At 47.0% G+C, this 14,997-nt stretch overlaps 1 protein-coding gene across 1 annotated transcript; it reads left to right on the forward strand.

Annotated features, from left to right (window-relative positions):
* The first annotated feature begins 10,976 nt into the window (after positions 1-10,976).
* Positions 10,977-13,511, forward strand: six6a (SIX homeobox 6a). Its single transcript, XM_056591336.1, has 2 exons — positions 10,977-11,757; positions 12,672-13,511. The coding sequence occupies exons 1-2, from the start codon at positions 11,186-11,188 to the stop codon at positions 12,835-12,837; spliced, it is 738 nt and encodes a 245-aa protein (XP_056447311.1). The 5' UTR covers positions 10,977-11,185; the 3' UTR covers positions 12,838-13,511.
* The last annotated feature ends 1,486 nt before the right edge of the window (positions 13,512-14,997 follow it).

The raw sequence follows: 14,997 nt of genomic DNA on the forward strand, positions 1-14,997 counted from the left end.
ATTGAGTTAGACTAGTTAAACATTGAATATATTTTGCAAGGAAGTTATACACTATTGAAGGGTATTTGAATTAGGCTGTTTAAGTGGTTTATATTACGGTTTCGTGATCTGTTTTTAAGCTCTTTTGCCGGTGCACAGCAAAAGAGTAAACAAGATGACCTAAAAATAATAGATTATTGATTGAAGTCGGGGATGTTTCCTAAGGGAGAGGAGTGACAAACTCATCTGGCCAGGCTTTGGACATTCCGTCTCCCATCAAAACATCACATTCTTTAGTATTCAAAAGACGACCACAAATGGTATTCAAACAATAATGCTTCATTAATCAGCAAGTCCGGGTTGGCTGCAGACAGACCGGATGCCTACGGGTAGAGAGCAGACTTAAGGGTTAGACCCCAGAACCAGCTGGGATCTAACCCTGCCCCACCAGACCGGCCTTTCTGCTGACTATATGCTGCATCTGTTATTTATGTCTCATCAATTTATCAACGGAGTGAAAGTGAAATGCTAATGGCCACCACACTGAGTCGAGGCTGACTTCAGCATCTTACATAGTGGTGCCATATATATTCACACGTCCCCTCTCAGAAGAGGCATGAGCCGGGGCGGTGGGCGTCACCTGTGGTTGGTAGCTCCACTGCTGACTCGGAGTGCAACCGTTTGCTCGCTTACATTTGACGCAAATCTGAAGTATATCTATTAGTTGAGCTGATGTGATCTGCTCTGGCAGGCCGGCCCAGAACACCCCACCGCTGCTGGCCCTCATGACATGCATTTTTAATAAGCATAATAGAAAAACACCTTAAGATGTCATCCAGCAGTCACGGAGCACCGAGCATGAGCCATCGGCTGTGGCAGATATGGATTGGGGTTTCTACAGCATAGCCTAGCATAGCCTAGTCCAACCTAGCCTAGCCTAGCTACTCCTCTGCCCCTGGCTAAGACACAGACTAGCAGATCCATATAAACATTAGGGTACACAAGGCCGTTTCTTTGGCAGGACGTCAGGGCAACACGTTCAGGTCCGATATCCCAGAACACGCGGTGACGAACGTCCCGGTACACGACAGCCCGGCGCGGGACGGCCACGTGCGTCCCGCAGCGCCAGACATGTCGGACGCACGGTGAATTATGGATCTGAGAAACGGGGCGGTTATCTGAACCGAGTCGTCCCCCCCCCCGTCTCCACGGGACTTTGTTCCGTCGGCACCGGTCCACCCCCGGATTGTGTGCGGAGCAGAGAGCCGCGCGCTGATGAATATTTGAGGAGGCGAGGGGTGAAAGCGAGACGGCTCCCCAGCCTGTCACTCGTGTCGTGGGGCGTCGTGCCGTCGAGCGAGGTCCCTTCCTCGGAGTCGCCGGATGACTCCGCCGCCGCCAATGATGTTGAGCGCCGCACAGCCTCCCTCCCCCTCTCCCCTCACAGCCTCCCTCCCCCCACAGCCTCCCCCCTCACTCTCTCTCTCTTTGGCTCTCTCTTCCACTCTGCCGTCTACCCCCTTTCTATGTTTCTATGCCCATGTGATAACACAAACACACACACACACACACCCACACACACACACACACACACACACACTCTTGCAATTGTACACACTTGCACATAAACATGAAAGTGTACACACGCAAATACACGCACACACACACACTCACACACACACACACACACACACACACACACACAGACACACACACACACACACAGAGTCCTGTGAGCCATGTACTGTCAGTGGCGTCAGCCTGCAGGTGGTAAGCCCTGGTGGCCGGGCAGCCTTCCCTCTCGTCCTCCACCTAGACGATGCTCCCCTCATCCTAATGAGCTCTGTCACCGTGGCATTTGACGTAAGCCGTCAGTGGAGACTCCTGTATATCCAGGAGTGGGCTCCCAGACTCGGAAGACCCTGACCTTAAATGAGGTTGTTTATGCAACGGAGAAGGCGGGTTCCAATCTTCAACCGATGCTTAGCTTGATTGCAGCTTGCTAGTTTTTTGAAAACTACACCACTGACTTGGTTATCGTTAGTCTCACAAATAAGGCTTAATATTAGCAAAACCTTTATGAATAACAGATTCATTAAATATCTATTATAATGCATTCAATATGATAAATTTATGAACGATGACACGATAGTGCAAAATATTAAATAAATGTAAATATACCGTAACGAATCCAAAACTTTCAAAACGTTGTGGCCGTTACAAACACATCGTCTCCCCATTATAACAAATCATTTCATTATCATCCAATAAATCATTACTTCCAATAAAATCTGAAATGGAGGCATTAATTGCGATGTGAGGTCTCTATGTACATATCTCCTAGAGGTTGATATTCCCTCTACTCTAAGGTTTATGGTGCATTTTACCTGATACTGCTGCTTTTATTCATGAAACAAATAGTTTAATTTTTGTTTACAACTGCACACTACATGAGTAGATTCCAAAGGTATTTCTCGGGAATCCGGGAAGACATTCATCATCTAAACGTGATTTAGGCTAGATAATGGCTCTCGCGATAAGAAAGGCACGTAATCTCGCAGTCATAATAGTGGCCAAGGTGTGCCGGTTGTCGAAGACAGTGTATTTCTGTAAAGTTTTCAAATCAACACCTTGTGGACTGGCCACCATGGAACTACACTTATTAAAATCCCCTTCTGAAAGATTTGAATCCGCAAATCTATTAACACCCAACTCTACATAAAAACAAACCCAACCCCCTCTGCAGCCCTATCCGCACTTTACAACTGCCTGGAGGAGATAAAGGTGTGGATGGCGGCTAACTTCCTGCAGCTCAATGGCTCAAAAACGGAAGCCATTCTTGTTGGCACTCCACACCAGACCCGGTCATCCACTATCACCAACATCAGCTTCTCCGGCCACGACATCCACCTCTCATCCTTAGCCACTAACCTTGGTGTCAGAATGGACCCTCATCTGACCTTTGAGGCCCACTTTGCAAAACCTCCTTCTTCCACTTCAGGAACATGGCAAAACTCCGCCCCACACTCACTCTCCCCGTTTCCGAAAAACTTGTCCACGCCTTTGTCTCCTCCAGGATGGACTACTGCAATGCACTCCTCATCAGGATCCCCAGCAGGAACATCCAGCGGCTGCAGTTCATCCAGAACTGTGCTGCCAGGATACTGATGGGGGTGCGGAAGTACCACCACATCACACCCATCCTGAAATCCCCCCACTGGCTTCCTGTCCAGTACAGGATCGAATTCAAGATCTCCCTTCTGTCCCACCAGTGCCTCCATGGCACTGCCCCCCGTACCTCAAAGAACTCATCACTCCCCATTCCTCCTCACGCCATCTCCGCTCTGGACAAGCTTCCAAGGACAAGGCTCCGAATTATGGGCGACCGCGCCTTCTGCTCAGCTGCACCCAGTCTGTGGAATGCTCTCCCTGACCGTCTAAGGGCCCCACAGACTGTGGATTATTTTTAAAAAGGCCTAAGAATCCATATTTTTTGGAAAAGCCTTTGGCTAAACTGCTATTTTAAATGTTGTTGTTTTTTTTAATCTAGTTATTCGTATATTTTGTATTTATCTTTTAATGTGCATTGTAGCACTTTGAGTTCATTGAGTTGAAGTAAAGTGCGTTATAAATAAAATACATCATTATTATTATTATTATTTATCATCGGTAGAATATCTCTTAACGCAACAGGGAACCGGGTGCTTCGATCCGACCACACTTTCAACTCTATGCTACGTGACGTCATTACGCGAGGCGGGTGTTACGACGTGAGTCTGCAGCTGGGAACTACAGAGTTCCGAAGATGGACTCAAAAAAGCGCATCTTGGATGCCTCGACCCGTGAGTTCTTACCGTGTTGTTTCTGGATAAATGTGGATAACCCGGTGGTTGAAATGGTGACCAACGAAATGGTTGTCACATTGAGAATGGTACCTCATCCTTCTCTGCACTCACATTTATCAATATGAATCCCAATTTGAATGGTTATATAAAAATTATTGTGGGTCATGTTGATCGTTTGGTTCTGTAAACAGCAGAATGGTGCTTCTCTTTAAGTGTTGCTGCAGCATGGAGTTCTGGGATGGCATTATCGCCTTTCATTTGAAAAAAGGATGCTCCAGTGTACCCTATTTTAAAGGAGATAAGAAAGGAAGCATTGAGGTCCCCTCTCTTAGCAATTAGCGAATCCGAACAGCTCTTATCATGGCGGCCACTCCAGGGTCATTTCACTTATAGTTAGGAACCTCCCTAAGCAAAAAAGACTATTCGACTGCAGCTCTAGAGAATTCAGACAGCTCTTATCAAGTCTGCCACTTAGATACTTCCGGGTCATTTCAAACTCGAACCTTCATCATAAAAAATATTATCAGACCATAGCCCAGACTCACTGAGGTGTAGGCTACTATGACGCTGTAGCTCAGGACTAGGCTACCGGCAACAACAGTTACAAATTCTACATTTGTATGTGTTCTACTCCTTTTTTGTAAACAAACGTCCACTTTAAAAGAAAAAACATTGGCTATGACATTTTTTTTAAACCTCACACGCCTCATGATGGCTACAGGCACAGCCGGGATGGTTGCTAGGCGGTCTGCCCTCTATAGGCCGCACGTTAGCCTCTGCAGCCTGGCTGCAGCAGCCCTGACCGCGAGTACGATCCCTTCCCTCCTCTTCACTCCCTCTCCCTCCGCTCCTTCTCATATCTTTTTCCATTAAAGCGGGCAGCCTCCGGGGCATCATCAGTTGATGAGAGCACCACTGGGAGAGTAAGGGTGACCTCAGGGTGAAGTCACGGCACCACGCAGACTCTGGGTCGGCGCCAGACCTGACCGACACAATCGCTGCCCTTGTTTACGTATTTTACAACTGTTAAAGTGTCCTTAGAGTTAAGAAACAAACACAATGATAATGTTCCATTTGTGTATTGAAGAATCTGTAATACTCATACATTATGTATATTCATTTTTCTTGCAGTATAAAATGATCCACTTTTTTTTTCCCATGCTCGTTGCACTCTTCGCACAAACATACTTCCCCAGAAACAACCCCTACTACGTCTAAAGGTCACTATTGAAGAGCTGCAGCAGTGCAGCAAAAAGAGCAAAGGCAATCGCTAGGGGAGACGTTTATTGACACCCGCTAGTGCGTGTGGACTAGTGTGTGTGGGGGTGAGTGTGTGTGTGTGCGTGTGTACTACTGTGTATGCGTGTGTACGTGTGTACGTGTGTGTGTGTGTGTACGTGTGTGTGTGTGTGTGTGTGTGTGTGTGTGTGTGTGTGTCTGTGTGTGTGTGTGTGTGTGTGTGTGTGTGTGTGTGTGTGTGTGTGTGTGTGTGTGTGTGTGTGTGTGTTCTAGTGTGAGTGTCTACTAGTGTATGTTTGTGTGTGTGCACAAGTGTATGCGTATGCACTAGTGTGGGTGTGGGTGTGTGTGCACGCACGTGTACTAGTGTGTGTGTGGGTGTGTGTGTGGGTGCTCTGGGACCCACAGCAGCAGGCTGTGAGACAATGTGAAGTGGAGGTGAACGCGGGGCGGTGGCGGAGCCGTGCGACCCGTGGCCCGCCTCACGCATCACGGCGTTCCGCCACGCCAGAGGACCCCCTGACTCTGATGGATTTTGACTCCTGTCACCTTTGGGTGTCGTCAAGATACTGTGACATGGACAGGATGTGTGTGTGTAGGGGGTGTGTTTCCTTGGCCCAAAATGCTCTGCGGGTGACCGAGAGAGAGAGGGTGAACTTGGAGAGGACTCTGCCCCCTCCCATCCCCCCCACCCCCCTGCCCCCCACCTCGCCATACTCTCCAGACCCCCTGACATCGACCGGGCCGTGCGGCAGTGTGTTTGGCGTTGGCGATGACATCAGCTCCGTCAGCGTATGAACCTGTCAGCAGGCGAACTCTGTGCTGTCGGTCAAAGGCTTTCTATTCTTCTCGGAAACTTGGTCTTCACAGGCTGGCCTGTTGCAGGAGGCTGTTTATTACATGGAGAGAACAGATTACACATAAAGACACGGAACCTGGCGGCTGACAAGATTTATCTATAGAGCGTGTGATTAATCCTCCCAGCCAGACCGACGCTTTCGGCTTATTCTATAGCGAAGCAGCGCTCTATAGTATTTAAGTATTGTTGGATTCGGCAGTACTGAGGAGACATTTGATATTTATTCAAGGCTGAGGCCAGTGTGGCTTTAAGGCTCGTCACAAAAGGAGATATTTATGTTCCCAAACAATAAACAATCGCTACTGTGAGATTTTTACCATCATCCGCAAAGAAAGTGTTTAACTTTGGAGGGGGACACACTTAGCATTGAATGTCAATGGAGTTTAGAAACAGGGCAAAGTGCTAAAGGAGCTGGGCAAAGAGCTCTTCAATCCTGTGTGTTTTGTGTCTGAAAGTGGACTCGGCTTTTGTTCCTTCTTTTTATTCCATAATGCCGGTCTTATGGCAATATGTGAAGGCAGGAAAACATGTTTTATATAATCATCTGTTATTCTTGCATTGCATCCATATTCATCTCATTGTCTGACCAATTCCATGTAGAAACAGCCAACCATTCTCTCTTTCTCAATAGCTTCTTCATTCCTCCTCTTTTCTCTTTGTCTCTTGCCCCACCCAACAGTGTAGTGTGAGCGAGCACAAACACACACACACACACACACACACACACACACACACACACAAACACACACGCAAACACACACAGAGAATGCACAAATGTGCACAGTTAATATAGAAGAGTGCACATCATGTTCTCTCCTAGTTTTATTTCGAGCCTTTATCTGAACTTAAATTGACTGCATTCAAAGGGGGAATGGATGTAATTATTACATGCACTCTATAACATGCTCCGTAAATGTGCTTTCAAAATAAGACCAGGTGCGATTCAGGATATTCCTAATGACTCTTTCCTGGGGAACTCACTCCATGTATTGTTTGTTTGTAATCTCTCACTTACTGCTGCAGTCTGCAGCCAGGAAATGAGAGAGCGAGAGAGAAAGAGAGAGAGATGAAGAGGGAGAAAGACAGGGATTGAGTGAGCGAGAGAGGGAGAGAGAGTCAGATCCAGAGAGAGATACAGAGAGAGAGAGAAGAATATTGAATAGCATTTTCCACTTCGCCCGAGGAAAAAAACGAAACAAAACGCTGAAATTGAAATATGTATTCAGTGTCGAGGGAGCTGTAATTGGTTTTGTGGTTTTAAGGTCAGACGCCATGTTTACCCATGATGCTAACAGAGCAACGCTTTAGAGCTGTGTTTGTGTGTGTGTGTGTGGGTGGGTGTGTGTGTGGATGTGTGTGTGCGTGTGCGTGTGTGTGCCCCTGTGAAGTATAAAGCATAGGGATTGACTATGTGGAGCTCTCCTCTTGGTGGATGCGTGCCCCTATGCTGATTGCTGTGCGGCGTGTGTGGCACTACACTTTCTATCAGACTGAGCTGCACTGGATTACACAGACTGGAGGCCAATGGGTCACTGGATAAGAAGTCTTCTCTGTTACCACAAATCCACAGATTAAAGGCAGAGCTGAGAGCCGGGGCTGCCCCCAAGGGCCCGCGGGTCTAAAACAGCCTTTGAAAGGTCTCTGCCACGGCTTAGCCCTACGCTAGTGTGGGCGCCGCGCACGGATATAGTCTCTAAATTCCCACTGCATGTCGGTGGAATTAAAGACATCCGGGTCGCCCAGGGGTTATGCCAAGTGTCATGATGTTACCCGGGGCTGTGAGGTCAATCATGCATGAGCACAATCTCTAACACGCCGAGCACGTAAACAGAACAATAATCGTTTGGCTTCATAGGAAATACTTTTCTTATTTGCAATTTTTCCCACTCTATGGTACAGAATTATGGTAGGCCTAAGCAGCATGTGTTTTTGCGTCACCACAACCAGCGTGGTGGTGCTGTTCAGGTGCTTTAGACTCGATCGCTTCACAGGGAGGTCACAGGTAATATACAACACACCTCCTTTTATGTTTTAGTCGGAGTGAATTCTGCCGTGGCTGAATGCCGGCGCATTCACTTCGTTTGTGCTCGAAGGGCTAGGGTGGGGGTGGGGGTGGGGGTGGGGTGGTGGGTAGCGGTCATCGCGGTGGTGCGGGAGGCAGGGTGTAGGGACTAGGGAGGGAGGTAACGGCGGGGAGGACGTGTTGGGTAGCGCGGCTCTCTGCTGGCGTCGCGCCGCGGCTGGATGTCGGTGACAGCCCTTGTGTCGTCTCGTCTGCTCCAGCGATCGCGGGGAATCTGGGTCATTTCCAGCCGGCTCGCATGTGACCGTTCCCCATACTCGTCTTGCCTCGTCCTGCCCAGGGCAGAATGCAGCCGGCTACATGCTAATGATGACGCCAAAGTGTTCCTCCATCTCTTCCAGAGAGATGGAGCGATGGAGGGAGAGGAGAAAAGAGCAGCGTTAACGCACAGCCGTGTGTTGTCTTCTTAGTCCATTAATTTTACAGTAGCCTTCAGCTCACTCCTCCATGTCCCCGTTGGCTCGGTAGCCTGCTAGCTATGAAGTTCAACTTTTCATTTCACCCTTTGCTAGTTCATGTTATGCTGCTTCCTTAACTGCGTAATGCTCTTTAAATTATAGGAAGATTTTGAACATTAAAGAATTACTAGCAGTTCTCTAAATTAAAAACCAACATCATTTTTTAGGTAGGCCTAGTTCTAGTTTTAAGGAAAAAACGAATAACCATAATAATCCTCCTTATAATAATATTTATATTAACAACAATAAAATAATAATATCATGATGCAATTGTTATCGGATTAATATTTATAAGAATCATAATTGTAAGTCCAATAAAAATAGTCAATAATTTAAGCCACATTTGAAGTCTCTTAAATTAGTTCTAGAGGCATTAAGTTGTTCTCCCTGCTGTTGAAGTCCGAGAGACCAGTGTAAGTGATGCCTTGCTCGGGGCTTCCAGCGTGGGTTTCCTTCTCTCATCGTTACAATCCGTGATGGGTCGTGAGATTTTACAGTATCGTGTTCATAGAACCTCAGAAAATATAAAAATTACCAACACAATTTAAAAGCATTTCATGAGCTCACATGGCCAGGTTCACGGTTCCAGAAATAAACCGTGAGCCAGGCCACGGTTCATTTCTGGGCCTAAAGCGGATAACGTACACAATGTGGGCCTGCACGACTGCTTAAGAGCATGACTGTGGAGACAGGCGGACAAAGGGAGGGAGATGGTTGAATGAGGGCCACTGTGTGCGGTTCAGCTTTGTGCGGTGGTTTTGGTGACAGCATTGCCTGCGATGCGCTGGCACAGTGCGGCTGAGGGAGTGATACCCTCATACCCTCATCACTCGATCTTGATATGGACGTTTATGTCATGGAAAAACACTGCAACGAAAATCACATAATAGACTGTCGGGCAGGTCGCTGTGGTTGCGTATTTCATCAAAAATAATTGTTATTTACAAACTTTTGTTTATGGTATCGAACCCGTGTTATTTATGAATGGGCTAAATGTAGTATGCCTGCAAGATAAATTATTGACGGCCATTTTAATATTAAAAACAATCACCTTGTGTGTCTTTTTGAACATGAGGCTCCTCTTGGTTTCTGATGCGTCTTATCCTTTATTTATGATTACTCGGTGTGCAGTGCTAAACCCATAATAATATGGATTTATGAATACCGAGCCTACTAGTAAGAACTTAAATCGCCTTAATCCGTCTGCTGCTTCAGTGCTCAGACCACCTGCTCACTCGACACATTCAACAACTCTGATTTTTTGGAAACATTTATAATAAAATATAATTTGCCCATATTGGAGATAATAGGCCTACTATTTTCTCACTATTTTCTCATCATGAAATGAACATCTTCTTACGCAGAAGGCAGGCCTCTCTCAGCCGAAAGAGGAGGCTATAATTCATGCAATAGAATAGAAGCTGAAGGCACTCGGTTGAACACACACCAGTGTGTGTGTGTGTGTGTGTGTGTGTGTGTGTGTGTGTGTGTGTGTGTGTGTGTGTGTGTGTGTGTGTGTGTGTGTGTGTGTGTGTGTGTGTGTGTGTGTGTGTGTGTGTGTGTGTGTGTATGTGTGTGTGAGAGAGAAAGAGGGAGAGAGAGAGATGCTGTGAAAATAATATCAGGCTTTTCCGTCAGAATGAACTTTCCACTGTATCCAGCCATGAAATAATGTGAAGCGACACTTCAAACCATCTGCGCCATCTATCCCCCTCTTCTTCTCTAAACCCGCCAGTGCACAAAACGGAGAGTGTATGATCCTAACCCGCCCAGCTAGGCAGTGGAATCTGAATTTGATCCACAAATATATAGCCTAATATTTCGCGGAAACATTTAGGCTCTCCGCCCTCTTTGGTGTGGACCGCTGGTGCGAAAGACCGTACCGCTCCTTGGGCAGGCTGCGGGGTTCAGGTTGGGGGGTTCAGCCTCCCAGTCCCGCGGTCCCCTCGTAACCCCTCGTGGATCAGTTAAAATAAGAGTCTACGGTCCTGGTATTTGTGTTTCTTACGGTTCTTCTGTTTACTACGCTGTGGGCCAATTCACGTTGCGCACGGATCTCACACAATTATTATCTCTCCCTATCCAAAAACAATAATATAAATACAATAATCTTATTCTAAAAATTCTCAACCGAAACGTGCTTCTAGGATGTAATGTATCCTGGATTTTACCGGGTCTATTTTAGGAGCGTCCATGTTGTCCGGCCCTTCAGGAGAGCGGGGAGCTGTGTTTCTGTAACACCGCACACTAAGGAGAGGTGTTGGGACACACGGAAGCCAATTAAATGTTTGAAGACATAAAGCAAAGGTCAAAATGTTTAGGCTGCGGTTTAAAAGTGCAGTCGAACACTGGGAGGCGCCGAGATATCTTGGCGCTCCTTCCGCGTGATTGGTAGGCTCAACTTGACAGTGATTGACGGGCATCCATGGCAACCGCGCAGCCAATCTGCCAAGTCCAATAGAAAATCAGCAGCGAGGGCGACTGTCTTTTTCCCCTTCAAAAAACATCTCGGTTCGAGTCGTGATGCTCTTGTACTCTCGACCCTCGCCCACCGAGTTGAGCAGGAGGAGGATGCAGCAGTGAGCCGGAGCGACTCGCTCCTCACCGAATGTAACAGAGCATCCGATCCGTTCGGACCGGAGGTTCGACCCGAGGAGGCGCGCGAGGACGGAGGAGTGCGACGCACGAGCGACGGGAGGAGGAAGGGACACGCTCAGCCTCCATGTTTCAGCTGCCCATCTTAAACTTTAGCCCCCAGCAGGTCGCGGGGGTCTGCGAGACCCTCGAGGAGAGCGGGGACATCGAGCGCCTCGGCCGCTTCCTGTGGTCCCTGCCGGTCGCCCCAGCCGCCTGCGAGGTCCTCAACAAGAACGAGGCGGTGCTGAGGGCGCGCGCCATCGTGGCCTACCACAGCGGTAACTTCCGGGAGCTCTACCACATCCTGGAGAACCACAAGTTCACCAAAGACTCGCACAGCAAGCTGCAGGCCCTGTGGCTGGAGGCGCACTACCAGGAGGCGGAGAAGCTGCGGGGCCGCCCGCTGGGGCCCGTGGACAAGTACCGCGTGCGGAAGAAGTTCCCGTTGCCCCGCACAATCTGGGACGGCGAGCAGAAGACCCACTGCTTCAAGGAGAGGACCCGACACTTGTTACGGGAATGGTACCTGCAGGACCCCTACCCCAACCCCAGTAAAAAGAGGGAGCTTGCCCAGGCCACCGGACTTACCCCCACACAAGTGGGGAACTGGTTCAAGAACCGGAGACAAAGAGACCGAGCGGCGGCCGCCAAGAACCGGTAAGCGCCTTTATGTTGTGGTGTTTGGTGGTTTATCACCAGGTTATCCTCCGCCTGTGTCTTACATCCTATGATAACCGTCCGACACCGATAACCGTCACCGGTCGAGCCTCGAATAACGACGAATAACCACCCATTTCTGGTTTGAACTTGATTAGAGGCGTTCTGAATTCCCCGTGGTCTTGAATAAATAGAGTGTAACTGTAGTATGATGTATGCTAAACATGATTTACCAAACCGTGATTCAATGGTTCTTTTAAAACAGATATGTGTCACCAGATCAGGGGAACAGTGTGTTTTTGTTCCTGTTGGATAGAAAACGACGCACGGAACAGACCGACTAATGTTAGATGGAGACCGTTTATTGTTGGGCAAATACCGTCACTATTCCCAAAATAATTGTAAGAATTATAAAGAAGAATTATTATAAATTATTATTATTAGCTACTTTAATATCTACACATATTATGAGCTTAGGCTAGGCCTACTTAATAACTGTGTGTTTGTGTAGGCTATAAAATCTGTCACTAGTCGGATATCTTTTTTAATGGTTATTGAAACACTTACTAAAGGTGGTGTTTGTCTCGGACGGTTTAAAGACAGGAGATCAGATTATGAGTCGAGTCCGAAATCTGCGGTTAATCCTAACGAACCGGTAAACGGGGCGCGAGTCCCCCCTGGTCCGGTCCACGTCCCAGGGTTCCGTAGGGGAGTTCAGACCAGACTTGGGGGTCAAGGGGGGTGTCATAAATATTTTCCTGTTAAGCCCTTTGAGACTGTAATGGTGAACAAGGATATAAATAATATAGAATTGAATTGAATTGATTTGAATTGAATTGACTCAGAGACCGGACCATATAGGTGGATTGTGGCCTTTGACCCGGTGTGTTAATGACCGTGGTTATTGTGTCCAGGCTCCAGCAGCAGGTCCTCTCCGGGGGGTCGGTGCGGTCGCTGGCGGATGACGACGGGACGGCGGACCGCCTCGGGAACTCGTCGAGCCCCGAGGCCAGCCTGTCCAGCAAGGCCGCCGCCTCGGCCATCTCCATCACGTCCAGCGACAGCGAATGTGACATCTGACGGCCTCGCGCGAGGCCGTCCGCAAGTCGGGAGGACAGTTAACGCGCAATAAATAAAGGAGAGGAAGAGAGATCAGGAGAGAGAGGAAGAGAGACAATCTAAAACAGACTTAGTGCCTGCGTGGAAAACAAACACTACGACTGTCGTTCGATGGCGACAGAAACCCGAGGGACGGAAGTCCCGTCTTAAGCCGCCTTCCGGTATTGTTTCGCTTTGACCACATGCGGAGAAATCTAAAAACGATGCATGGAGAATATCCCTGATAACATCCCGGATAACATCCCGGATCACATCCCTCTGAAGGGGGCGGGGGGGGGGACCGAGGCCTCCAGACGAGAGTGAATTGAAAAAAGGAATCTGAAGAAGACATTTGAACGCCTAACCTGCTATTTTCTGTGGGTATTTCATGTTGAAAGACTGTGATATTTTTAATTTACTTTAAAAGTTTTATAAATAATGTTTATTTACCTATTTAAACGATTGGCTTTGTCTCTTAGGTTTTCATATTGATTTGCTTGGTGTTTTTAATATTTACGTGTGCACAGGTTAACTGGTCAGCATGTGCGCTTTAGTGGAAATGTGATTCAGTAAAAAAAGAAAAGTAAAGATAACTTAATAAAATATTTGTTGACAAAATAACGCAAGTTTAGTCCTTTATTCTTCAAGGTGATAACGCAAATGTAGGACAATTAATTAATTCGGCCTCATTCTGGATTCACGATATTGTAAATTGAACGAATAGGCCTACGTCTCCATGGTGACGGGGATGGAGACGTGTTGTGTTGATGATGCTGCGGCCGTGCGGCTCGTCTCGCGCCGACCGTGCCCTAATGCGGGCTGACGGCACGCGAGGGGTCACGGAGAGGCCGCACAGCCGCAGAAGAGACCAGTGATACTCAGATGAACCACCATATATAAACATATTATGCTATAATACTGCTGGGTTCTATCTTTAAGGCATATTAGATAATAATATAATATTTAGGCCAACCGCAAACGGACTGTTAACGCTATTAGAAGGAAATTCCAGTTTTAAGATCCAGACAGGCACACTATTTTAAATAAGCACAATAAAAAACGAAACAATAAATAGCCGAGATAATTATAGTAAGTGGATAAATATCTTATGATATTGTTTTAAAAAAATCGAAAGAAACAAACAAAGAAATACTATGAAATGGTTAATACACGGCTTATATCCTCCACGGTAAAATGAGGCATTACTAAGAAAAAAAGTATCCCTGAAATTAGCTTAGAATTAAAATAGAATGTGTTATTTAGAATGTCATTAAGCACAGAGGAAACTGGAGTAAAAACACCCCGTTCTAAAACCCTATAGCCCTAATCCTAGCCTGTATCTCTTCTATCGGGTGAAGTTGTATTTCTAAAGTGTCTTTGACTCTCATCAGCAGGCCAAAGGACCGGGCTGTGAGGAGGGGGAGAATGGGGCTCTTTTCTATTTCTTTCTAATCATGGGGACAAAATGGCGGAATATTTCCGTTTCTTTTGTGCAAGTGCAGGGAACGCATGAAAAAGTCTTTCTCGCAGTCAATAAGGTTGTCAAACTGGTCAGCAGTAATCAGTGCTAATGATGGGGTCTAGGGTCCCCGCCCGAACAAAAGAGGGTGGGGGGGGGGGGTTGTGGAGAGAGGCGACCACGGACCCCCCTCCAGAGAAACTAGTAGTCTGGGGGACACCAACATGAACTTTGTTAACGCGTGTGTCTGTCGGTTAGATTCGTTCAGGATCTAACCGTTGTTAAATACGTTAACATTTGAAGAGCCATAAGGAGCCATTCTTGTATTTTTCTGTTGTTTGGAGTCGTTTCCATAATCGTTAAAAGTAGCTACAACTATAATTCCAGTAGGCCTATTTAAAAGCCTTCCATGTTTCGTTTCTTTGGAATGGCATATTATCAGGTTTATTAGCATATTTAATGAGATTAACATGGAACACTAATGCGAGCAGAACTCCTGACCTTGTTGTGATACATGTATTTCTTTGTCTCTGTCTATGTATGCCTTTATCTGTCTCACTATGTCTATGTGTCTCTATGTTTCTCTGTGTCTGTGTCTATCTGTATGTCTGTTTTTCTGTCTATATCTGTATATATATGTCTATGTGTCTATGTCTCTCTGTGTCTCTGTCTCTGTAGCTTTA

This window comes from Gadus chalcogrammus, chromosome 5 (genome assembly GCF_026213295.1).
Source record: "Gadus chalcogrammus isolate NIFS_2021 chromosome 5, NIFS_Gcha_1.0, whole genome shotgun sequence".
Taxonomy (NCBI): Eukaryota; Metazoa; Chordata; class Actinopteri; order Gadiformes; family Gadidae; genus Gadus; species Gadus chalcogrammus.